Source organism: Camelus bactrianus, chromosome 4 (genome assembly GCF_048773025.1).
Source record: "Camelus bactrianus isolate YW-2024 breed Bactrian camel chromosome 4, ASM4877302v1, whole genome shotgun sequence".
Lineage (NCBI taxonomy): Eukaryota > Metazoa > Chordata > Mammalia > Artiodactyla > Camelidae > Camelus > Camelus bactrianus.
Window position 1 is genome coordinate 53,603,621 of NC_133542.1, and position 25,281 is coordinate 53,628,901.

The following is a 25,281-nucleotide window of genomic DNA, read 5'->3' on the forward strand; positions in this document are numbered from 1 at the left end:
TTGTGCATAATTGTGCTTATATCTAGTAGAGGAATGATTCTTAACTTTATTTTGGTCATAGATGCCTTTTTTTAAATTGTAGTAAAACCCCCAAGATTTACTGTCTTAACCATTTTTAAATGTACAGTGGTATTAACTATATTCACATTGTTGTGCAACAGGTCTCTAGAACTTTTTTTCATCTTGCAGAACTGAAACTATACCAGTTAAACTACTCCCCATTTGCCCCTTTCCCCACTGCTTGTCCGCCACCATTGTGTTTTCTGTTTCCATGATTTTGACTACTCTAGATAACTTACACAAGTGGAGTCATATAGTATTTGTCCCTTTTGTGATTGGCTTGTTTCACTCAGCATAATGTCCTCAAAGTTCATCCATCTTGTAGCAAGTGCTAGAATTTCCTTTTCTATGGGTGAATAATATTCCATTGTATAAATATACCACATTTTCTTTATCTGTTTATCTGTCTATGAACATTTGGGCTGCTTCCATCTCTTGGCTGTTGTGAGTAATGCTGCAGTAAACATGGGGGTACCTTGAAATTTTGATAGGGATTGCATTGAATTTGTTGATTGCTTTGGGTAGTAGAGAAATTTTAACAATAGTAAGTCTTCCAATCCATGACCACCAGATGTCTTTACATTTATTTGTGTATTTAATTTCTTTCAGCAGTGTTTTGTAGTGTTCAGTGAACAGGTCTTTTGCCTCCCTGGTTAAGTTTACTCCAGAGTATTTCATTGTTTTTTGATGCTATTGTAAATGGGATTGTTTTCTTAATTTCCTTCTTGGATTGTTCATTGTTGGTGTATAGAAATGCAACTGATTTTTGTGTGTGAATTTTGGTCACAGATGTCTTTAAGAATCTGAAAGCTATGGAAGAACACAAATGTTCTCTTTCTGTCTTACACACACAGTTTCCAAGGGTTAAATACCCTTTCAAATCTGTCCATTCTTCCAGGTTGAGATTTCTTGTTTATATTTAGGAGGTGGCAGTTGTATTAGAGTTGAACAACGTGGGTTTGAACTGTGAGGGTCCACTTATGAGCTGATATCTTTCAGTAGTAAATACTATAGTACCACACAGTCCTTGGTTGGTTAAATCATTGGATGTTGAGGAACTGCAAATACAGACGGTCGATTCTAAGTTATATATGAATTAACCCCTCGTTCAAGGGTCAAATGTACTTAAACCATTCAAAGGTAATTAATTTAGTCATAAAATATCCATAAATTTCATAAATAAATTCAGTCATTTAAAAAACAAGATTGGAGATAAAAGGAAAACTCAGCATCTTCTGAAAATCTCACCTGCAGCTTGTCCTGTGCAGATTTCTATCCTGTCTTGACCCGAATCCTTCACAGCAGCGGTTTGGAATACCATTAGAGTGTTCAGTTGCTTAATCTGCAGCTTTCCTTTCTTTCTCCTCATACTTTTTCTCTGCTAAGACGGCTCTCACTATCTTCATCTTTATTGTGTTCACCAGCCACCATTTCTGTCAGCCTAGCCTGTGCCACATGTTAAATCTGCTACCAAAATGACCTTGAGTCCTATTTTTTCTACTTTTTCCTCTTCAAGTGACAAAAATCTCATGCATATGGAATGTGCATTAAGTTTTTATCTCCCACCTCTAACTATCCCTGGTGTGAGTGATATTCCAATACTGCTGATATTATTTTCCTTTTCTCTTACCTGTAAGTTCCAAATACCTGGTTGGTGCCTACATTTTTGTTGACATCTTCTTTCTGCTTAACTGTGCATGCAGTTTATTTTTCTGGCATTGTTAATAGGGGAGATAGAAGCAGCAAATAGACACATTTTTAAAAACTTGCAATTGGCTAAATAAAATCGAACTGTTAACATCCTTCTTTAGAGTAGGAACTTTGCCACTTGTGTTTAGAAAATACTTTGTACTTGTCCTGTATGAATCATGTGTCTTATTATATTACTAGTTTTTAAAATAATGGCAGTTTACTAATTAGCGTCTTTTAGGTCCCTTTCTCTATTTTCCCTTTCTCTCCTCAAAATTCACAGACATTGGAGATGAAGCTCTTATGATAATGACTTTGGAAAAGCATTATTAGACATTGAAGTCACAATTATCATTGGATTTTTAAAAATTATTTTATTATCTTCATTATGTGTTGTTATGCTTGCCATACAGAAAAGTGAAAAGAAAGGAAAGCAAATCCTCTGCCAGATTAGAATTGATAGGAGTAAGCAAAAATGTATATAAGATATAATTTATTTAAGAATAATGTTAATGTAAATACCATACAGCTGCACATAATGCAGAGGGCTCGTGAAAGGAATGGAATTCAGGAACAATTCTTAGAAACTTATTTGAAGCACTTTGAGAGAGGATATTTCAGGTAAGAGGTGGTTCAGTTGTTAACATAATCAGATCAAAAGTCTGGAAGAGTCTTAGAATCATCTTTAGGCCATGTCACTGCTGATTTTGAGGAGAGATCTAATATCATTGTGTGTGCATTTTGATATTTAGGAATGCTGTCCTTTTTAAAGTCAGGACGTTTGACATTTTCAGAATTAGATAGTCTATCCATTGTGGATTTTTGGATTTTTAAAATATGTCTTTAGACTTCCAGAAGAAGTATGATATTTTCGTATCAGAACTTATTTTCTGGCAGCCCTGTACAGAGCTGGGTATATGTGGGTGAATATGTAAAATCGATAGTGCTCTTCTTAGAACAGGCTGCATTTATTGCTCTTGTAAACTATTGAATTTATATTTCTAGTTTCACTAAATTCCCAGTAATAAATAATTGGGTCATATAAATTCATTTAAACTCTTTTTCTCATGGAATCTCAGATGAACTTTGTCCACTTTGGGTTTTGTGACTCTTAATTACAATGATAATAAATATATATATATAAATATATATATATATATATTTGCAATTGATTTGATTCATGGAAGTCTTCCATTCAACTGCATTTGGGCTGTTTTTAAATAAGATGACATTACTCTGATTTTTTGATCAAGTATTTTATCAAATTCATCATTAGCTGTGAATATTGATGGGAGGATTCAGAGTGTTGCAAAAATAGGAGAAACAGAGTTCTGAATACTCGTTGAAAGTGATGACTGCAGAGATGTTAGCACCATCTTTTCTTCCGGTATCATCACATCAGATCTTCCTTTTTTTCCTCAGTGATTCCATTTTTTCCCTCCTTTTATCTTATCTTTTGTAATTCTTAATATTTGTCTTTTCTTTTCAATGCCACAAAAATTTTCAGTTTTTTAATAGGAATGGTGATCTAGGGGAGATCAAAGGATATTGAAGGGACATTAGCTTGTAAAATAAGACCCAGACATAAGCTTTGTGAACATAAAATGACTTCATTCTTCAGGATATTCTTGTGTTATGATTCAAAGGAAAAGCTATGGTGATCTCAGCCTAATGGTAACTCAAACCATTAAGCTTTCTTGGGATAGTTTATAAACCAAGTATTAGAAAGAATCACCACTTGGTTAATCATGCCATTTCCTTCTTTAGTTGGAGATAATAGAGCATCTTTGTTCTTTCTTTGGGTTTACAAACTCAATAGCATGTTGTTTTCATTAAGATATTTTAACAATTCCTCTGAATAACTAAGTGCTCTTAAAGTTGTATTCCTTTGTTCTTTTTTTTTGCTTTCCCTCTTGACTTCAAAAAAAATTCATAGCACTTTCTTAAACTAAGATGCTATTTTATTTCAAACTTTGACTTCAGATTGAGTTTTTTACTTTAATAGTTCCTTGAAATACATTCTTTATTCTTGCTCTTTTTCACTTTTATGCTACTTTGACTTAACTCTGTCCTAGTGATCCTGTATAGACCATTTATACCTACCATTTTATTCTTGGTGATTTTGCATAAGCCTTTTATTAAGCCCTTCTACAAATGGGATATTTCAAATGGTGTTCTGGTAATTCTTTGAAATTCATAAAAGGTTTAGCCATAGGAAGAGTAATATTTTTATGAAATTGTAGTTGGGTTCTTAGAATGACACATAAAAACCTCTTTTAACGTAAACTTTGACTGAACTATTCTGTTTTTCCAAAGTACAATAGGATACATCCAAAACCAATAAAATGAGATATAATTTATATTTAATGTGTATCTTAAGGGAAAACTAAGTAGATTTGAATATAGAATAGATAATAATAAATATTCTGAAGAAAAATCTTGAATACACTTAAAAACATAGGAATGGGTCCATTGCTTTGTTTAAAGGTATCACTAACAATATTTTCATATAGCTAGGCTTAGTTTTAAACCTACAAATGATAAAGTGAGAAGAGGTGGCGAGGTGGGGAGAGAGAACTGAATAAGAAAGATTGTGTTAGGTGAAATTAATGCATCACTGTAACAGAGCACATCACTGTAACAGTTATCTTTTGTTCCCCTTTGATTTATGGAAATCTAGGGACTTGCATTTGTGATTCCTGTGTTATCCACTTTTGGAAACCATAACTTAGCATTTTAGTAGTATGTATTCTTGAGTAATATGATAAATGGAGTACCAAGATTGTGCTCAACTGAATGTACCTGATGAACTTTAGCTTTGGTAAATATCAAGAAATTTAGTCTTCATTATAGAGGATGTTGTCTGCAGACGGATTATTTTGATATTTTAATTTAAATTGTTGGTAGTTTTCTGACTACCCTTATGATAAGAAGAATTTTTAAGTAAATTTGACCCCAGCTATTAATAATTGCTATGTTTTTTTATGTGTGTTTTTAAGTGATGAATATATCTTTATCTGTATGCAGTTAAGCTATTCTGGACAAATTATGGAAGTTTTTAGGATAATTAAAATTTGTTCTACATACGGCTAGTGATTACCTTGCTTCAATACCTCTCTAAAGTATGTTTGTTCAATTATTGCTATTAAGATTGTAACATTCATTCTAACTGTATATTTAAGTTTCTAATGACAACAGGAACTTCTTTTTTAGTGATATATTATTGTTATTATTATTATTTTTAGAATCAGCTTAGTCAATGTAATAATGCGCTGGAGAACTCAGAAGAACTTCTAGAATTTGCAACACGGTCATTAGATATAAAGGAACCTGAAGAATTTTCAAAGGTACCAAAAAAACAAACAAAAAAATGAGACTAATCCACTTAAAAAGGAAAGTTTTGTTTAAAAGAAAATGGTGTTTCCCCTTTTAGTTTTGGATTGATTTAGTCATTTCTAATACTAGAAAAGGCTTAGAATTTCTTGTTAATAGAGTGATAGGTGTTCATTTATTCCAGAGCATATACTTAGAAGTATGTGTCATTGGGGTCATGAACATATAATTGTTTAATTTTTCTTTAATTCTTAATTCAGATGAATGAAGTTACTCTTTTTTTTTTCAGTTACATGCCCACTGAAAGGTACTTTGCACTTCAGCTGAGTCATACTTTTGTTATAAACATTTTCTTACTAAGGAAAGAAGATTGATATTGCTGTTAACATTTTAAAAAATCTAGGTTGGTGTTTTTTTCAGTGAGCTGATTGGGAAAACATCATCACTTGATGCATATATGAGAGCACTGTGAGATTTGTTATTAAATTTGTTGTTAAATGTCTCACTGTTTAGCTTATGTAATTGTTTGAATGTTTTATTTAAGTATGAAAATATAGGTCCTTAAGGGGCATATTTGCTGTGAAGATAATAAATAGTAGAGCAAGATGACTGCTAGTGTTTTAACCTAGATCCTGGTGTTTAAGAGATTCTGAATCATAGATTCTAATTCTTATTTTAAGCAAGGTCATTTTTAAATGATTACCAATTTATCAAATCAAATCTATTTGATGGAGAATAAGTATGTAAACTGTATAGAAAATGGTGTTAGAAGAGTGAAATTAAGCTTTATAATATAATAATTATATATAATAGTAAAATATATACTATGAAGTAATCTTATCAAGATCCTTGAGTTTGATATTATTTACTTGGTCTTTGTGGACTATGTGGTGAGCTGCTTTATTGTTAAAAAGATGGCTTTATAATCCATTTGTGTCCACCAATGTTTTCATTTTATGATTTTTCTGCGAATTTGAGGGTAGAAAAAACTTCCTTGAGAGGGTAACATTCGCTGACTTATATCCCTGCGTTTTGAAAATGAACTTTAAAAATGGATTCCTTTTGATAAAATGAATCAAAAGTTTTTTTGCTATAAACCAGTTAAGTAATTTTTGAATTTGGAGGTAGGTTGTGAGAAAGTTCATCTTTGCACTTGGTAAGACTTAATTATTATATGAAGTAATTATGAGGGAATTATACCATACTTATGTTATTTTAAAAGAATAGATATATCACCTGTCAGAGGATACTTATGTGATAACCTCAAATATCTGGATCATAGCCAAAAAACGTGCAGAAAGCAAAAGATGTCTTGAGTCAACAGAATCAGTGTCAGAGTTCATGAGTGAGAGTTACTATCCTCTGTTTATGACAGTTCTCAAAATCTATTGACTGTTAATCTGTACATGGTACTACCTAGTTGTCAGTAGATTTCCCTTCTAGTGGAGCAGGGCAGCTGTTAACGATGGGGAATAATAATAGCAGCAAGACTCAACAGTTGAGCGCCCAAGAGAGGAAGAAGCCAGGAAAACTATAATATATATGGCCATAATCCTCAAAATAGCTTGAATCTCGTTGAATTTAAATAGGAGTTGATGCTTGGAAAAACTGATAAAAGTTTGTTTCTCCCAAGTGTCTCTTTCCATTGACATTTTCAGAGTCCTCTCTTCTTCCTCTCAAAAGCTCCTCCTCTCCCTTTCTTTCTCCTTTGTTCTCTCCAGCTTTGTTTCCAGCTGTGTTAAAACTTGTTTCCAGTTTATTGTAAGGTTCTGATAAAATAAATCACATTGTGGTTTAAATATATTTTCTTAACGTGCCACTTTGCTTCTTATCTTACTATGTTGGTCTTGTCTTCCAGCATTTTGCAGTACTGCTTAATAGCTTGAGCCATTTGGAAATGTGAAATGAATTATTTTTCAGTGTTTCCTAGGCAGACCTGAGTTTGTTGTTTAAGAAAAATGCTTAACTGAGAGTTGCCTGCAGTTATTTTCTTATTGTATCCAACTAGTATCCGGGTAATGGTTTGATTCCGAGTCAAAAACTAAATTCACTTTCTTAACCAGCTGCGTGGACTATAGGCTTGCCTCAGATACCTAATCGCTGACAGAATAGGGAAAGATGCCTTAGAAGATTAATTATTCGACTAGCAGTATATTGTTAGATATTTGGAAAGAATTCTTTTAAGGTATGTTATTTGTGAATATCCCAGATTAAACCAGATTGATGAGATTAATATGAATAACGCATGGGGACAAAAATATTATAGGCTAAAATCCAGACCATGAGTCTTTTTAGACTTCATTATCTTCAAAAATAGCGTGTTAAATACTAATATTTAAGTGATCATGTTGCTATACCTCAGCATGAGAACTGAATACAAAGCTATGCTGCTTACCAGCATCACGCGGTCTGAAGGTGGACAAGTGAAATAGCACAAGTGGAACAGAATTTCAGAATATACTTTCATTAATTTTTTTTAACTATTAGCAGCTTGACTGATAGTAAATATATGCAGAAAGACCACCAGCAGATGAGCTCTGGATCATTAGCTTTATTTCTGGATGAACAAATAACCAAGGTCCCATCAGGCCTGGTTTTTCTGCTAATAACTGGCCTGCAGAACACTGCATAGATCCCTTGCCAAAATTAATATTCCTACCAACTCCCCCACCCCCTGAATTTGGAACTTGAATTCTGCCTGTGAGAAGAGCTAAGTCTGTGGGACAATTTCCAGATCAGTATAACTAACCAGCCACTTCATCACAATTTTGCCGCACATAACTCAGCTGTCAGACCAGGAAGGAGGGACTGGTTACCTGCCCACAGGTGCCTACAGTGGAATCAGAAGTATAGAGTAAGGTGAAACAGTCTTCTGGATTTGATCAAAAATGAAAAGGGAGAGTGGGCTCTGTGTATTTCCTGCTTCTGACTCACAATAACTCACCATTGGAATATTGTTCATCAGGAGTCAGTCTCTGACCACTGGGAAGAACAAGTAAGGAGGGGGGTGTCAGCTCACTCAGTATTTTCAAGGGAGCAGAAGTAGCACTGGCAGAAGCTCCTTCTGGGAATTCTGGGAGAGGAGAGGACCGTCAGCAAAAGCCTGAATGTACAAAAGCGTGAATGTTTCCTCCTTCCCATCTTGAAAGATGGCGGGTAAAAAAACTGAGAAGCCAGACACCAAGGAGAAAAAACCTGAAGCCAAGAAGGCTGATGATGCTGGCGGCAACGTTAAAAAGGGTAAGAAGGTAAAGACGGTTAAGAAGGGGAAGCCCCATAGCAGCTGAAACTCTGTCCTGGTCAGAGGAATTGGCCGATATTCCCGATCGGCTATGTATTCCAGAAAGGCCTTGTACAAGAGGAAGTATTCAGCAGCTAAATCCAAGGTTGAAAAGAAAAAGAAGGTGAGGATTCTTGCTACTGTCACAAAACCAGTTGGTGGTGATAAGAATGGTGGTACCCGAGTGGTCAAGCTTCGCAAAATGCCTACATATTATCCTACAGGAAGATGTGCCTCGAAAGCTGTTGAGCCACGGCAAGAAACCCTTCAGTAAGCATGTGAGGAAACTGCGCACCAGCATCACTCTGGGGACCATTCTCATCATCCTCACTGGGCGTCACAGAGGCAAGAGGGTCATTTTCCTGAAGCAGCTGAGCAGTGGTTTCCTTCTTGTGACTGGACCTCTGTCCCTCAATCGAGTTCCTCTGCGTAGAACACACCAGAAATTTGTTACTGCCACCTCCACCAAAATTGACATCAGTGGTGTAAAAATCCCAGAACGTCTCACTGATACTTACTTCAAAAAGAAGAAGCTGCGTGAGCCCAGACACCAGGAAGGCGAGATCTTCGACACAGAGAAAGAGAGATACGAGATTACAGAGCAGCGCAAGGCTGATCAGAAACCAGTGGACTCGCAAATCCTGCAAAGGATCAAAGCTGTCCATCAGCTCCAGGGCTACCTCTGCTCTGTGTCTGCCCTCACAAATGGAATTTATCCTCACAAATTGGTGTTCTAAACTTACTACAGAGGACCTAGTTAAATAACTGATCCATTAAAAAAAAAAGCGTGAATACTTCAGTTATAAAGGCAGTTTAAAAACAAATCTAAGTATTTGTTAAGAATAGCTCAGACTATAATTTTGCACCTTAATTTCATTTGTGTTTATGTCTTACAGAAATGTAGTCTCCTGTTATGTAAATGTACTTAGTCATAGAATATAGATGTATGCACTACTGTGTTCAAAGTTTATTTCAAATTACTTACTAGGGTTTTGTGAAGAAACCTTTTAAATGATCATATTTTTTTGAAAAATAGTGCTTTTTAAAACAGATAAATATATATATAGAAAATATAAAGCTTGGAATTAAGCAGTATGCAGTATTTTTTTTTTTTTTTGAAAGCTGGTATTTTTGCCTAAGGGAAAATAGCATTGTGAAATTCTCTCTTATTCACTCTGACTGAGTCCCTCTCATTTCCCAAATTATTCCTTAATAAAGTATTTTTGGGGTGAGGGTAGAAGTCTTAATCATATATTATAAAAAGTATTAAATATTTGCCCCCCCAGTCATTTTCTTATTGTCTCAAGGGAATATTACAGAATTATCTGTCCCAAATCTAATAGGAAAGTCTGAAGAATGAAACAATATGAACATATAGACAAAACTTTAAAAGTTTCCTGAATATTGTGTGGCATTCACATTTTTACTAGGAACTATTTGGGGCTTTACGGCAAATCAAAATAAAGATGAGCCTCAGAAAAATGTGACATTTGGCATCTATTTTTTGCTTTTGACAGTGTTAGTATGTTTTTCTCTCAGCAGTTATCATTCAGAAGCAGATATATTCTTATTTTTACGCTGTGTATCAGGTGCTCTGATTTTAACTAACTTTCCCTTTGCTGCTGCTTTCTTCACTTCAGCCTGTATTTCAGAGAATTAGAGTGTTAAAATGTTTATTTTAGGTAGTTTTAAAAAAGTTATTATCTACAAATAAGATGGCGTAGGATGGACTTTTAGGGTTCAAAGATACCATTGTGCTCATCACTTTATAGATGAGATAACTTGAGTCCTAAAAGAGTTAAGGGATTTGCTGATCAGTGTGATGGGCTGAAACTTAAATCCCTTAAAACCTGGTCTAATGCTCCTTGTTTTTTGCTAATGGGTTAAAAAATTTCTGCTGATTGGGAAGAAATCTGGAAATCTCAAATTTTGTTCTGTTTTGGTAAATGATTCATTGAGTACAGTAAACAAGATCTAAAACTTCTTTTTTATTATTCCTATTTTAGTTGTGTTAGAAAATACTATTCAATTAGCTATTCCATATATGGAATTATTTTAGAATACTTTGCTTCTAACATCTTTCTGTAAAAGTAGAAAATGAGGATATTAAGAAGAAATATAGAAACAATAAGATTTTAATCTTTAAAGTGCTTAAATTTATGAAAAAATATTTTCTGTATCTACTTCCTGCAGATTAAAAATGAGATTGGGGAAAGAGCTGATTTAACTTCTTTAAATTTAATTGGTAATGATGAAGAACCATTTGTTATTACTCTTACATTGTACTCTTATTAGAGTTTTATTTAAGGAAGTTTGGTCTCAGGTGACAAATTCATATAACTGATAAAATGAAGGGTCAGAATCGTTAAGATTTATTTCAAATAACAATTGAGAGATGGAGAAAGGAAGTGAGAGAAAGGAGCCATCTCTGGTGATAATACAGAGAAATGAAGTGTTGGCAAACATGATTTCAATAGAATATTGAAATTGAAACAGTAATTGAAGTAGAAAATAGTGATGTTGAACAAAGTAGTATGACTAATGCTTCTTGAAGGCTTTCTAATTCTACATAGTATCATAACTTAAAAATCTAAGCATTCCTTGAGGCTTCTTCATAACTCACTAAGTAGAATTATGCAGATGCAAATAGATGTATTGGAGACAACAGTGGTAATTCCTGGGACCAGGTGGTACTTATTAAGCAGAGACGTTTAATTGACAAAAATGCATCTGTCTTGGAACTGAAACTTGGAGAAATCAAGCAATATAGTAATGTGTATCTTTTGGACAGCTTTTTGCTTTGGGGAAAAGAAATTCCAGTAAAAAAGTAAACAATTTATTTTCCAATATAAGATATTTCCAGAAATTGGGCTTTTAGAAAAATGTCTTCAGAATTTGAGACTTTTCGCCCCTTTATTATTGCACAAAATACCTTCTTCAGCCCCTCCTGCATTTACACAGTGTATGTATTATAAAATTTGACCTTAAATAAAAGGGGAACCATGGTGTCTCCAGTTTTACCAGCTGCGTGTATTTATATATTAATACATGAGACAGCGGTTTTTCCTAGATTATCTAGCTTTTCATCTTTTTTTTTTAGTTTTTCCTTTCAAACTCATAATCAGATTAAGTCATATTATCACCCGAGGAGAAAATGAGGGAATAAGAGTAATGCTTTCTTTCTCCATGTGTAAAGAAACATCAAGTGCAGAGAACAGTCTTCTCTTCCCCTCCTTTCACACTTATGTAAAAATCTTTGGTTTATAATTCTAGCTATGATGACAATAATTTTTAAATGTAATTAACTTTTTAAAAGATAAATATGACATACAATGTTATATTAGTTTCAGGTGCACATGTAATTGAGTTTCTGAACATTTCTTATCCCTAGTACCAAAGTAGGTACTCTGTACTTGTATCACTCAAGGCACATATTACAGGTATTGCCTATACAGAATTAGTTTGTTTGCTGTAGAATTTGGGGCTAGGAATGTGTTTTTAAAAAGATTAAGGACTAAAGTTCCTTAAGAAAGAAATAGAATCGTGAGTATACAAGGTCATGGAATTGATTATGGTAGTGCTGGAACTGTGTAATATGCTGATCTCCTAAATCTCAATTCTGTTATTTTGTGTAGACAGATATTCAGACCAGAGTATTTTAGGATGGTTATAAAAATGACCAATACCAAGTAAGAGCTAGTATTAGAACTGAAGAAGAGAGACAACAGACACATTGCTGTATACATCTAATTAATGTTCACTTATATTTAGTAATTATTAAATATTATTATGAGCCAAGCTTTATGCTGGACACTAGAGATAGAGTGTCAAACCTAACAGCCATGTTCTACGTTGGATATGTTGTTAATAATGCTGGTCAATGTGGGAAAAAACCTTTTGTTGGATTTACTACGTAGTATGTAAATATAAAGTGGATGACAGTTTCTATATGTATTTTTCATCATTTTTCTGTGGCTGTACAGCACTGAGTAATAGCTGTGCCCTCTTCCTATACTTGGGCTAGCATTCTCAAAAAAAAATATGTATATATATGCTACCTAAGATATGTATCTCTTCGGTAGCATAGGTTTAAATTGGCATCATCTTCTATGAAGTTATTTGAGGGAAAGACCCCATAGCTAGAAGTGTCCTTTGGTTTCTCCTTGTCTGAATTTTTGCCATTACAACTTCACTCTTTGGGGTAAAGAATTGAAGAACTGCAGCCTAGTTTCATATGTTAGCAGGCAAGCTCTCAGAATACAAAGTCCTTGCCCAGTGAAGGCACATAGAGAAAACTTGGAACGACCATTATGAAGTAGTTAAAGAGATCTGTGAAGAAAAATTGGAGAGCAGATTTGAAATGTATAAGAAAACCATCAGAATGCATAGAAATGTGTGCCTATGAAGGAGATTGATTGTTCTAGTTGAAGAGTGTCAGACTGAATGAAAGTGGAGGTGTGTTTTGATAATCTTAAGGTAAGAAAAAACATTTAAAGTCATCTGGGATTAGTTTGAAGTATTAAATTTTCCTTCTTTTAGGGTGACTTATATGGGGACTGGATTCTCTACTATAGTTCTAACATCACATTATGCAAGCTGACGTGAATTGTACACATTTCCTGTAATTTATGTTTTGATGAATATGATCTAATCTATTCTGGGGTTTATATGCTAACTTTTCTTGCATGTCACTGCCTTTGAAACTTGCATGAAAAGCACTAACTGCCTTCTTTCTCTTCTCCCTGGTTTGCTCCAAGGCTGCCAGACAGATCAAGGATAGGTATGGTATCAAACCTACATTTTCATTTAAGTATTGATATTGAAGTCAGAAATGAAATTCAAGGACAGTTTATTAGAAACTGGTTAGTTGAAATAAACATACTGAATGGCCAAGTACAAAAAAAGAAAAAAAATGTCTTCTCTGTATATTCTGAACTAAACAATCTGTCAGCAAGATTTTTAAAAACATTGTTGTGGATAATTATGTACTTCCAAAGGAATTTCATTTCTGGTATAATATAGTTTTAGAACAGTTCTTAATTAGCTATGCTAGTAGATGGGGAACCATTTTGAATAATTTAAAATATACATATTCCTGGAATGCATTTTTTTTGTTGTTCTTAAATTTTTTATAAGCATGTCTTACTTTATGAGAAGTTACACTTTAAATAGTCCTCAAGAGCTAAAGCTCTCCTACTTCACTGCTCTCCTGTTTAACACTTTTGTATTCTCATTCCATCCTGTTCCTGGTGCCATCTCTTTCTGTTTCTAATGCCACTACTATCTAGTTTATGGGAGGAGAAAATTAAAGAAAATGATGATAGACTTTGGTCTAAAAGGTCTTTATCATTGGTAGAGCCAGGATTAAGAAGGGGAACTTAGTACTTGCTGTAATGAAAGGGCCAAAAGAGCTGTCAGCAATTTTGGATTGGGTTATCGCAGAAAGGATGGTTTTGGTCTGCTTGGCTAGTGATTGAGCATTGACTGTTGTGAGATTATCACTTTAACTTTCCTCACTTGAGGAGTATGAGATTCTCTGAAAGGCACAGCTCTTCAAAGCACCACTCTGAATCCCAGATTAAATTATTCATCAGATAATTCACAAAATTATTCATTATGTGTTGTGTGAAAACCAATGTTGCTATTGTTAATCTTGGCTGAAGACTTCAACTCTTGTGTTTTTCTTGTGGCCTTTTATTTGACTAGAGGCAAGATTCAATTGGCAGTCATAGCATTCTTACCAAAAATACTAATTAAAAAAATTTTTTTTGTGTATTTTATATCAGGGAGTGCTTAGAGCCATGAATCATTCTTGTAAGTCCTGGATGTAGAAAGGAGATTATGAGAGTCTGAAGGTGAAAAGCATTGGCTGTATGAGGAATGGATGCCTGGTAGGTCAGTTTTTTGGGTCAGGAATCTTTGGTTGTGTCTGCTGGAATTTGCTCTGAGTAATCCACTTTCCACCCTGGCTAGATTATTATTCCAATTAGCCACCTATTCCACTAAATCCTGCTCTGGTCCCTGATATTCTGGAATAGAAGTCACTTCCCAAGCAAGCTTTGGGCTGTCCAAACACTTTGCGAGAAACCTTGCAAAATCGTCTCTTGTTCCTCTCGTGGGAATCTGTATGGTTCTGTGCTTCTCAGATTCCTGTGCTTACCCCTGACCTCTTTCTCTCTGTCCAGTTTTGTTTGTCAGAATTTAAGTTTATGACCAGTTTTCATGGTTGAATACATTCTTCATTGAGGCTGGACTTCTTTGCCTCTTCTCCTAAGCCAAACTCTTGGCTTGATTTCATCATCCATGTAGTCTTAGGAGTCAGGGTTCCTTTTTTCTGCCAGGGAAAACTCCATTTTGTTGTTGTTGTTTTTCAAAGTATCTTTTTTTTTTTTTTTTTTTTGACTGTCCACAAAGTTTTTACTTCTGCCTCAGGAACGTTTCTGGGTCTTGGCTTAACTTTTAATACTTGCCTTTTAGCTTCATAATACGCAGGTTTCTCTGATGTTGTTTTTAGGTGCTCCTCCAGGAAGCAAGCTTCTAGAATTCCATCACTGACATTTATAATACAAAAATAATTTAAACATATAGGCATAATAAAATAATTATTTTTACTAGGGGAAGACAGGATTATTTCCTTAAGCATAAGGTGTATTTAAGGAAGAATGTGTAAGATACCTGAGCAGAGAATCAAAAAATCAAAATGACAGTATCTATGAGAACTGCCAGCAGTTATGTGGAAGGACCAGCAGTAGTGACAGGGGAAACTAAAGGAAAAATGAGAAGATAACACATGGCAGATCTCTAGAACTTTACAAATCACTGGTATACACTTCTGAGTGCTTAGTAATGTTGGAAGCTGATTAGTTGAGGTATATGTTGTGGAAGTTACTGGTTCTTGTTTGAAAGGGGTCTGAGAGGGAGAGTCAAGTTAATTAGGCGAATAGTTTGAGGAAAGTAAGTGTTCATCTTATGTTTTGCAGTTATTTTCTCATTGCAGAAATAAAACTAGAAGGAAGAGATGCTTGTACTGTTAGAAATGAACTAAAAAAACAAAAGTGAATTAAAGTAGTCCTAACTACATGGATCCTGTAATGTAAAGAATTATCTATGGATTTTAGATTGTTAGTTTGGGCTTTGAGATATAATTGTCTAAATATGTTCAGCTTAAAAATTAAAAGTTCAGTCTTTTGGAAGGTTATAGCATTGGTGTACATCTAACTTGATTTATGGAGACTGGAATTTTCATCGACTAGAAAATAAAGGTCATTATCTTGTTTTCAGGCTTTGATAGGCCTTCTAATGCATTTTTGGGGAACATTTTTTTTCTTTGAGGTCATAGTGATCAAATCAGGTTTACAAATAAGGTTTCAGATTTAAATTCCCTAAAGTACTTCCAGATATTTTTTTCTCAACACTTCTCAACAAACATTTAAATAGGTTTAGAAGCAGCCAGGTAGGTTCAAGCCCATTCATAGACTCAGTGGGCATTTACCAGCTATCTATGTGAATATAGCTGTTTCAGAACTTTCAGAAAGATTTAAATCAAAAGATACTTGGGGCTGTAAAGAACAGCATATGGAAGACTTAGCCTTTGTTCCTAACTTATTACTGATATAATCTGAAGTTTTATTACTGAGAACCAAGAGCTTAAAGTAATAATGTGTGAAATACTCAGCATTACACTTGGCATTCAGTTAAGTGTGAGTTCCCTTCTCTGTAAATTGTATTTCAGTATTGCACTTCTTGATAAATAGATCAGCTGTTACTGACTCTGTTACTGCTGAAGTGATTACCTTCCTAGTTTTAAAATGAAATAAAATAACTGAATATAGCAAAAGTTTGACATTTTTCATCCCCAAATAACTGAGTACAGCAACACATTTGGTACTTTTCATACCGTTGGTCTTTGGGGTAGTTTGGTAGATCTGAATGATGAGGCCTGGTATTCCCATTGTTCCTCCAGCTCCATTTACTTCCTCTCCCAGGTAGCGTACTGGGAGGATGACATTCATGAAGAGCAATTTTGTTTTATCCTTTGACCAAAGATAGTAAGGGGAGTTACTTTATGAGACTTGTGGAAATTTACTGTCATATGAAAAATCGTAATTTGAGATAAAATTACAAATTAATAGAATATAAGAGTTAATTTTTTTTAATTGAGGTATAGTTGCTGTACAATATTATATAAGTTACAGGTATACATTATAGTGATTCACAATTTTTAAAGGTTATACTCCATTTATAATATAAAATATTGGCTGTATTCCCTATCTTGTACAATATATCCTTGTAGCTTATTTTATACATAACTCCTCTACCTCAAATTGCCCTTCCTTCCTTCGTCTTCCCCACTGGTAACCACTAGTGTTAGGAAAATTTCTTTTAATCCCAGTTTTAATTGACAGAACAGTTTCCCCCTACTTTGAGTAAAATGAGGTCTAGTATGGCTTCTTTCTTTTTCTATTTCTAACACATTCATCTAAAGGATATTTATTGAATTCCTATTATTTCCATGGCTTTGAGGCATAATTGTCTAAATATGTTCATCTGATTTCACAGGGCTGTTTCTCCTTGTATCCTTCCGTCCACCTGATGTTGATACATCAGAGTGACATCTACTAGCCTAGTATTCAGAATTGTGATTTCACTTCTCTCCTTTCTCATCCATGGCCTATCTTTAGCAGCTACCAAGCTGTACAGTATTTGGTTAGTGTACCTCTACTTTTATTTGATAATACATGTAGTAGATGTGACAGCTAGGCAGAATGTTTGAATCAGGGTGTATTTACAGTTCATTATTTGGCATTTGGAAAGGAGTGAGGCTGGCATCAGGAAGTCAGTTAGATTGAGTGTACAGAGGTTCAGATGACTTTGGGTCTGTTAAAGATGATTTATCTTGGATATTTTTTCTTGAGATATTTGTATTTTTATGCAGTTTTATAAAACTGGCTGGAGGAAAGTTCCTTAAAGGTTGTCTCAAATATTATTAAATTTAAAAATGTTTTATAATTTTTTTAAAAGTTAATTTTCAAAAAACTAACAAAAAATTTCTATTTAGTTTTGTTACCTTTGTTAATAGTTTCTGAAATCACTAGAGTGAAATAATTTCTATCTGTTCATTTTATAAATTAAATATAAGATACTTTCCATTCTCTTATTTTTAAAAGAATGTTTATGTTTGTGTTTGCTATAGAGTAACCATGGCTTCAGCCTTTCGCCTTTCTTTGAAACCAAAGGTCAGTGACAACATGACTCATTTAATGGTGGATTTTTCTCAGGAAAGAAAGATACTACAAACATTGAAGTTTTTGCCAGGTAAGTAGGTACATATTATTACATACAAAGTTATGTATAAAACTTTTTTTTTCTGCAAGAGTTTTCTGTATTGAACATTAGAATGTAAATATTAAGGAAGTATAGTGATTGTTTTTTCTCTTCGTTCAGCTAGGAATAACTAAATTTGCTAACCTTTATTTTTAGACAATTATTTTACTAAGAGTAAAAATTCCATTGTAGAATCCTATTAAGGGATACCTTTTTTATGTGAGTTTTTTTTACATTTTTTAATTGAAAGATTCTTTAAATTCTATAGTGCTTTATAGTTTTCAGAAGTTTCACACACATGATTTCATATACTCCCATAGTAACCCCTTTCCCCCCCTACCCCTATATACACATCTAGATACACATATATACCCCTCTTCCCTTCCCTCTTCTCACTGGTGACCACTCATTTGTTCCGTTATCTGGTCTGTTTCTTTTTTGTTTTATTCATTAATTTGTTGTATTTTTTAGATTCCACATATAAGTGACATCAGACAGTATTTGTTTTTCTCTTTCTGTCCTATTTCACTTAGCATAATGCCCTCCAAGTCCATCTGTGCTGCTGCAAATGGCATTATTTCATTCTTTTTTATGGCTGAGTAGTATTCCATTGTATATATACACCACATCTTCTTTATCCATTTATCTGTTGATGGACACTTAGATTAATTCCATACCTTGGCAGTTGTAAATAATGCTGCTATGAACATTGGGGTGCATGTGTCTTTTCTAATTAGTGTTTCTGTCTTCTTCAGATACATACCCAGGAGTGGAATTGCTGGGTCAGATCGTAGTTCTGTTTTTAGTTTTCTGAGAAATCTCCATGCTGTTTTCCATAGTGGCTGCACCTATTTACATTCCCCCCAACAGTGTAGGAGGATTTAAGGGACACCTTTTAGTGCTAGTTTGGCAGAGAGAATCAGCATACCATGGTAGGTAACTTTGGGTCTTAGGGCCAGACTTCCTAGATTTGAATCCTGGCTGTGATTTATTTGCTGTGTAACCTTAGCAAGTTATTTAACTTTACCTCATTTTCTTTATGTTTAAGATGTGATGTTATCCTTCTAGGGTTTTTATAAGGATTAAATGAATTGAGACCGCTAAAGCACTTGAAATAGTACTTGGCACATAGTTAACACTCAGTGAATGTTAACTGCTATTATTACCATTATTGTTGTGGTTGTTGGTAGTTCAGGCAGAATTTTATTTCCAGTAATAATATGTTAACATTGGTTTTTTAGAGTATTAGTATGAGGATATTTCAGCAGCCAAAACCGTTTAAAATTGAGTCCCAAGTTATTATCCACATGTGTGAAAGAGCCAATTAAGGACCTTTTGGTTATTATTCTTTTTTTAGCTAGCATCAAGTAATGTTAAGCTGATAGCTAAAATAATTTGTACAGCAGACTAAGGCCATGTCTCCTGTACAGTCAGGTAGAGTGCATGCACAGTTAGGATTTCCTCTTTTGCAGACTGTTAAGGCAGTCTGAAGGAATGAGGTATAATAAAAAACAGGGAATCCTTTTGTGGAGGAGTTTCATATTGAAGCAAAGTATAGTAAGTTGTGAGAATTTATGAAAAGTGAATTCATATCACTGATTTTTTATATTCTGCTATAGCATAAAAATTTCCTATAAGATGCAATCTGATTAACTAAAAAAAATGAATGCCTTCATCCCTTAAACAATTCATTCCATAAACACCACAAAACTCAACTCTGCACTGCATTATGTGTAGTAATGAGTTGTGGACTTATCTGAGTCTGAAAAATGGAAATGATGATGACAGATGGTGATAATTACAGTCATTTTGTTCTACTATAAGCTATTTTTTAATTGAAGTATATAGTTGCCGAACAGTATTATTTAAATTACAGTGTACAATATAGTGATTCACAAATTTTAAGGGTTACACTCCATTTATAGTTACAAAATAGTGAACTAAGTCAGATAAAGGCAAATACTGTATGATATCACTTATATGTGGAATCTGAAAAAAGACTAGAAGCCATTCTAAGCCATTTTTTTATGCATTGAAACTTAGAGTTTATATCCTCCTTTCTGAGCGTCTGCAGCTAAGAGGAGAGACAGTTTTGTGGCCATGTTGTTGGCAGTTGTCCTTTTATATCCACACGCAGAGAAAAATTCTTAGTAAAATTATTGAACCAATTTTCATACTATTAAGAATTAACTGTTTGTTGCTTTATGGAAATTGCTGTGAATTGCTTTTCATTCTCGTTTCTAAAGAGACTTCTGCATTTCCTAAGTAATGTTTTTATATTACAAGTTTACCACCTTTCGTGTTTCCCTGAACTTTTATCCCTCATTTGAGGAAACTCTTCTCTCACTTCTGTATAGAACATTGGGTAAACTTCTACATGTTAGATCTGAGTTACCCTTAGTTTGACATACCAGTCTTAAATTATCAAAATTTTCTTTTTTTCTCCCAAGTTTGCTTTCTTTGGAGGGGCATTATTCACAAGAAAGAAGAATTTACTTGCCAGTACATTCGTTCTGGAATGGTAGCTGAATTTGAGATATAGATAGTGGGGAGTTAGCTACACTCACTTAGAAACTAAGTGGTCTCCCCTTATTCCAGCCTCTTGGGGCATTAAATATATAGGTTTTAACTCAGCAAAATTATAAAATTACTAGATGCTATAGGCCTTTACATTTCCTCACATGGAGGCAGTGCAGAGCATATTAAATTCATGAATGCCTGCGCTCTTTTCCCTCAGCAGTCAATAGTATAGTCTGTGTTGCTTGTGCTCCATAATAGAGAGTGAAGTCTGTTATGTTTATAGGGACAGACTCTCTACAAGACAGATGAAGGGAGTTAATCATAATGACAAATGCTAAGTATTTCTTTATCTGTTATCATACTAATAAGTATATCAGATTCCAAGTATTTGTTGTAATTACACACATGCAATAGCTGAACTATAGCTAATAGAGATCATTTGTCTCACCTCCCTCCCTCCCTTTCTTACTAGTTAGGCTTGAAGATTTAAAATGTATATCAAATTCCTTTCATCTTGGTCTTAATTATTGTATCTAAGATGTTTGGTTTACATTGTTATTTGTTAGATCTCACATTGCTTTGGATTTTAATATGTATATAATTCCTTTGTTGTTATTGTTATAGTTTTTTTTAATTAATACTTTGTTTTTTAGAACAGACTTAGGTTTATGGAAAATTGAGTAGATAATACAGAGCGTTACCATGTACCTCCCTTCCTCCCCCACATACAATTTCCCCTATTATTAAAGTCTTGCATTAGTGTGGTACATTTGATATAATTGATGAACCAATATTGATACATTATTATTAACTAAATTCCTTAATTTACATAGGATTTACTATTATATAGTTCTGTGGGTTTTGATAGATGTGTAATGTCTTGTATCCACCATTACATAATTGTACAGAACAGTTTCAGTGCCCTAAAATCCCCCTGTACTCTGCCTGTGTATCCCTTGTGTTCCGTATCCTTGCTATATAATTGCTTGTTAGTTCCAAGAAGCTTTCTGTTGATTCTTTGATTCTTTCTACATAGGCAGTCATGTTATCAGCAAACAAAGACAGTTTTATTTCTTCCTTCCTAATCTGTTTATCTTTTACTTCCTTTCCTTGTCTTACAACATTTAGCTAGAACTTCCAGTACAGTGTTGAGTAGGAGTGGGGATGTCAGTGCCTTAGGGGAAAAGTACCTAGCTTTTCAACACTGATGTTAACTGAGGGTTTTTTGTAGATGTTCTTTATCAACTAAAGCTTCCTAGTTTTCTGGGAGTTTTTGTCATGAATGAGTGTTGGGTTTTGTAAAATATTCTTTCTCCATCTGTTGATATGATCATACAATTTTTCTACTGATTATATGATTTTTCTTCTATTGATGTGATGATTTACATTAATTAATGTAGAATGTTGAACTAACTAATCTTACATACTTGGAGTAAATCTTTTAAAACTTTTTTAAGCAACAAAATGTTTAAATATAATACTCGCACAGTTTCGCACATTTCAGACGTGTCTGTGTCACTGGAGGACCACATTCTCCAGTTAGCCTGCTGTTATTTAAGTGGAACATCTGTTAATGTTCAGGAGCTGTGAAAAGCCTGTTTTATGAAGAAGAAATTGATTAATGTTCATACATGTTAATTTTGACTCATTTACCTCAGTTTGTTTTAATGAATCATAGAACTCTTTGGAGAAACATTTAGAAATTTAAACTCTTAAGTATTTAGTAGGATTGGGAAGTTCATTTTTGTTCAGTGTTGAGAAATTACAGTTGTTTTAGAAAAAAAATTTTAAAAATACATTGAAAATATCTTGAATTATTTTAATCACTGGATTCAAAGTAAGTTATTCTGTTTTTTCAATAGTGATTTAATTTGTATTCTCCAGCTATTTGAAATAGATTAACAGTATTTTGAGAAATAACAAATCATTCTTGATTCTTTATTCTTAGCATGTTTGAATTGCTTCTTGCCTATTGAGGTTTTAATAAACTTTGAATAAGTCTATGGAAAACTTTGAAATATGAAGTTTTAAACAGAGCTATGTAAAATAGTTATTTTTGCATTTATAAGGTGTCTGTTCTCTTAGCTTGATTCAATTGAACAGTTTAAAAGCAACATTAAAAAGCATAATTTGAATGACAAACGTTGAGTATTGGATTAGTACTATAATGAGAAATGAGCCCGTTTTTTTCCTTCAGTCCCCAAAGCTCCAGAGATAGATCCAGTTGAGTGTTTGGTGGCTGACAACGCTGTAACGGTAGCTTGGAGAATGCCAGAAGAAGATAATAAGATTGATCATTTTATACTGGAATATAGGAAAACTAATTTCGATGGACTTCCACGTGTAAAGGATGAGCGATGCTGGGAGATAATTGATAATATTAAGGGTACTGAATATACCCTATCAGGTAAAACAACAGCATTTCATGAATCTTATCCTCAGAAAATAAAATGTAATTGTGAAACATATTTTTAATTACATTAAAAGGTGAAGTTAATAAATTTCTTTAGCCAAGCTGACTTTTTGTATATTTATTATAGAAATGAGTTTCTCTTAAAATATCAAGAAAACCTTCATTTTAATTACTTCTCGATATTTGCAGTCTGATAAAAGTGTATGTAAAACAAATATGAAGGGATGTTCTGGAAGCAGTGTTTCAGAGTAACATTTAATTTTTACCTCAGTTTTCTAACAGTAAAAAAGTTATCAGTTTCCTAAGCGTATGCACTGCCCCACATTTTAGTGATGCTGTAAATACTTTTGCCTTTACCCTTTTATGATTACCTTCACAGTAATAGTTAAAGTGGGGCTGTGACTTGGTGTTAGAAGTTTGAGTGTTGGCCTTTTGACAGTCTTTAAAAGCATATCTCTGTATATAGGGGACATTGGGTATTTGAAGTGGCCAAATGTTGCCTGTGTTGTTGAATGTTAGTTCTATGTGGGCAGTAACATTGGTGACATTACCCACTGTTGAGCACTTACCTCTTGTCAGGAGCTGGGCTGAAGTGTATTACACAGTACATCTTATTTAATCAGTACAGCACATCTCTTAGTCTTTACAGTTAAGAGGTTGGTTTTTTCCTTTCTATTTTACAGATACAAAACTGTGGCTCTGTCAAGTTATTGAAGGTCCCATAACTAGTAGTTTTTGGATTGAGATTTTAATCTGGACCTGACTGACTTCAAAGTTTTGCAGTTAATCCCTATGCTTTATTTTCTTTTTAAATTCATTTTTTACATATGAAATGATGTTTTGTAAATATAAAAATTCTTTAGGGTGTTTGCTTTCCAGAAATTGAATGTTATTTTAAATTGTAGTATTTCTCCATGAATGAAATGTTACTTATAATGAGACTTGAGAGTACCTTTTTCTCACCAGGTTTAAGAAAAAAAGCCATTGATAAACTGTATAATTTATTTATTTTGAAGAAAATAATAGATAAATCATGATTCTTCTTATTTCAGGCATTATCACCCTTTTAACAGAAATTTGTTCTCTTCCTGAATAAAGAAATAGTTCCAAGGAGAGAAAAATGTCTGTTTGAAGGTTCATACTCTTGGAGTAGATTTCTTTACTTTTCATATCTGAAAACCTCTTTCATTTTTTCAGGCTTAAAGTTTGATTCAAAGTATATGAATTTCAGAGTGCGAGCTTGTAACAAGGCTGTGGCTGGAGAGTATTCTGATCCAGTTACTCTAGAGACCAAAGGTAAGGTGAATAGCTTTTTATATAGCATGAAGCAAAACTTAACATCTAAAGTTATTCAAGGCTTTGTGAAAGGAAGCATTGCATGTATGGTTGCATTCCTTCCCCACCTTCTTTCACACACACACACACACATGGAATTCTCAACAGTAGGAATTTTAAGATGGGGAAATTAGGACTATAGTAGTGGTTTTCATTATTTTTCCCTTTACCATGGTTTTCAGATGGGTAAAATAGACTGAGGTGATGGTGTTATGTTCTCTGATGGGGGCTTAATTTACAAATTTTAGTCTAGTATAAATACATAAGCATCTCTGAGATTTGCCCAGTTTTCCCAGAGAATGGATTGTTTTCTTAAATCTTATTGCAGAAATTAACATTTACGTAGTTTAATGTTTACAAAGCTCTCTCACAAGTCTTCATTTGGTCACTGCAACCATCTTGAGAGATTTGTGTAATAGATATTATTGATACCTATCTTGCGGGTGAAGAAAGTGAACTTCAAATCTGTTAGATAACTTGCCCGTGACCCTAGAACTAGCTTAGAAAGGTGTGAATTAGAATCTGTTTACAAGTTCTGTGCCAGCCTTTAATGTGGGCGTGGCATGTAGGTGCTTCTAGTCTATGAGAACAATTTGGATTTGGTTAAACCCCCCTAGAATAATATATTTTAACACAGAAGATTTTCCAAGTATTTACCAATTTGAAGACCATAATGCTAGAGATCTTCCCAGTTGTGAGATGAGAATCGACTTGGTTTACTTACAGAAGCAAATTCTACACATTGTTGTAGGTAACTGGGCCTTAGAGTGTTCTTCTGACCTCTAGTTCATATAGCATTTGGTTAGATTTTAATGCCAGAAGTTTGATATCATTTGGAGGATGATATAAAAATATCATATTAGAATAAAACAAGATATGTGCTGTGACCCGTAAGTTATTGACAAGACAAATTTAGAATAGGTTTGCATCAAAAGGTTAAAAAAAAAACTAGATTGAAATAATTCGTTTAGATTGCAAATGTTTTTATTTGAAAACTACAGGTAACTAGTCAGCCAAGAAATAGAATGATTTAAAATTACCTGTTAACAAACTGAGCTGTTGCTGTGGTTTCTGTACAGATTTTTACCATTTCAAATTGTAGTCATAGTTACAGGCAGATTATCTTTTCTTCATAACTTGAACTGTTTTTTTGCCCTTGTCAGGTAAAATTGTGATATTGTTAATATCCTCCCTCAAGAATATTGTATCTTTTTTATTTCTTTTGTTCCTTCTCATTACCTTTTATATTTAGTAACCAATTTTGTGCCTGAATGTGGTGAATTGTATATATCTATGCAAAGTCCATAGACTGAGGAAGATGAATGGC

At 33.7% G+C, this 25,281-nt stretch overlaps 1 protein-coding gene and 1 pseudogene across 3 annotated transcripts in view; both read left to right on the forward strand.

Annotated features, from left to right (window-relative positions):
* The window catches only part of FSD1L (fibronectin type III and SPRY domain containing 1 like), a 64,772-nt gene that overhangs the window by 18,121 nt on the left and 21,370 nt on the right, over window positions 1-25,281 (forward strand). For all 3 annotated transcript variants that reach the window (XM_074361931.1, XM_074361933.1, XM_074361932.1), the window contains 5 exons: window positions 4,995-5,096; window positions 13,120-13,142; window positions 17,556-17,677; window positions 22,404-22,613; window positions 23,817-23,915. In XM_074361931.1, coding sequence (XP_074218032.1) covers window positions 4,995-5,096; window positions 13,120-13,142; window positions 17,556-17,677; window positions 22,404-22,613; window positions 23,817-23,915 — 556 coding nt within the window. The remainder of the gene's footprint in view (window positions 1-4,994; window positions 5,097-13,119; window positions 13,143-17,555; window positions 17,678-22,403; window positions 22,614-23,816; window positions 23,916-25,281) is intronic.
* LOC105067507 (large ribosomal subunit protein eL6 pseudogene) lies at window positions 7,561-9,127 on the forward strand (annotated as a pseudogene).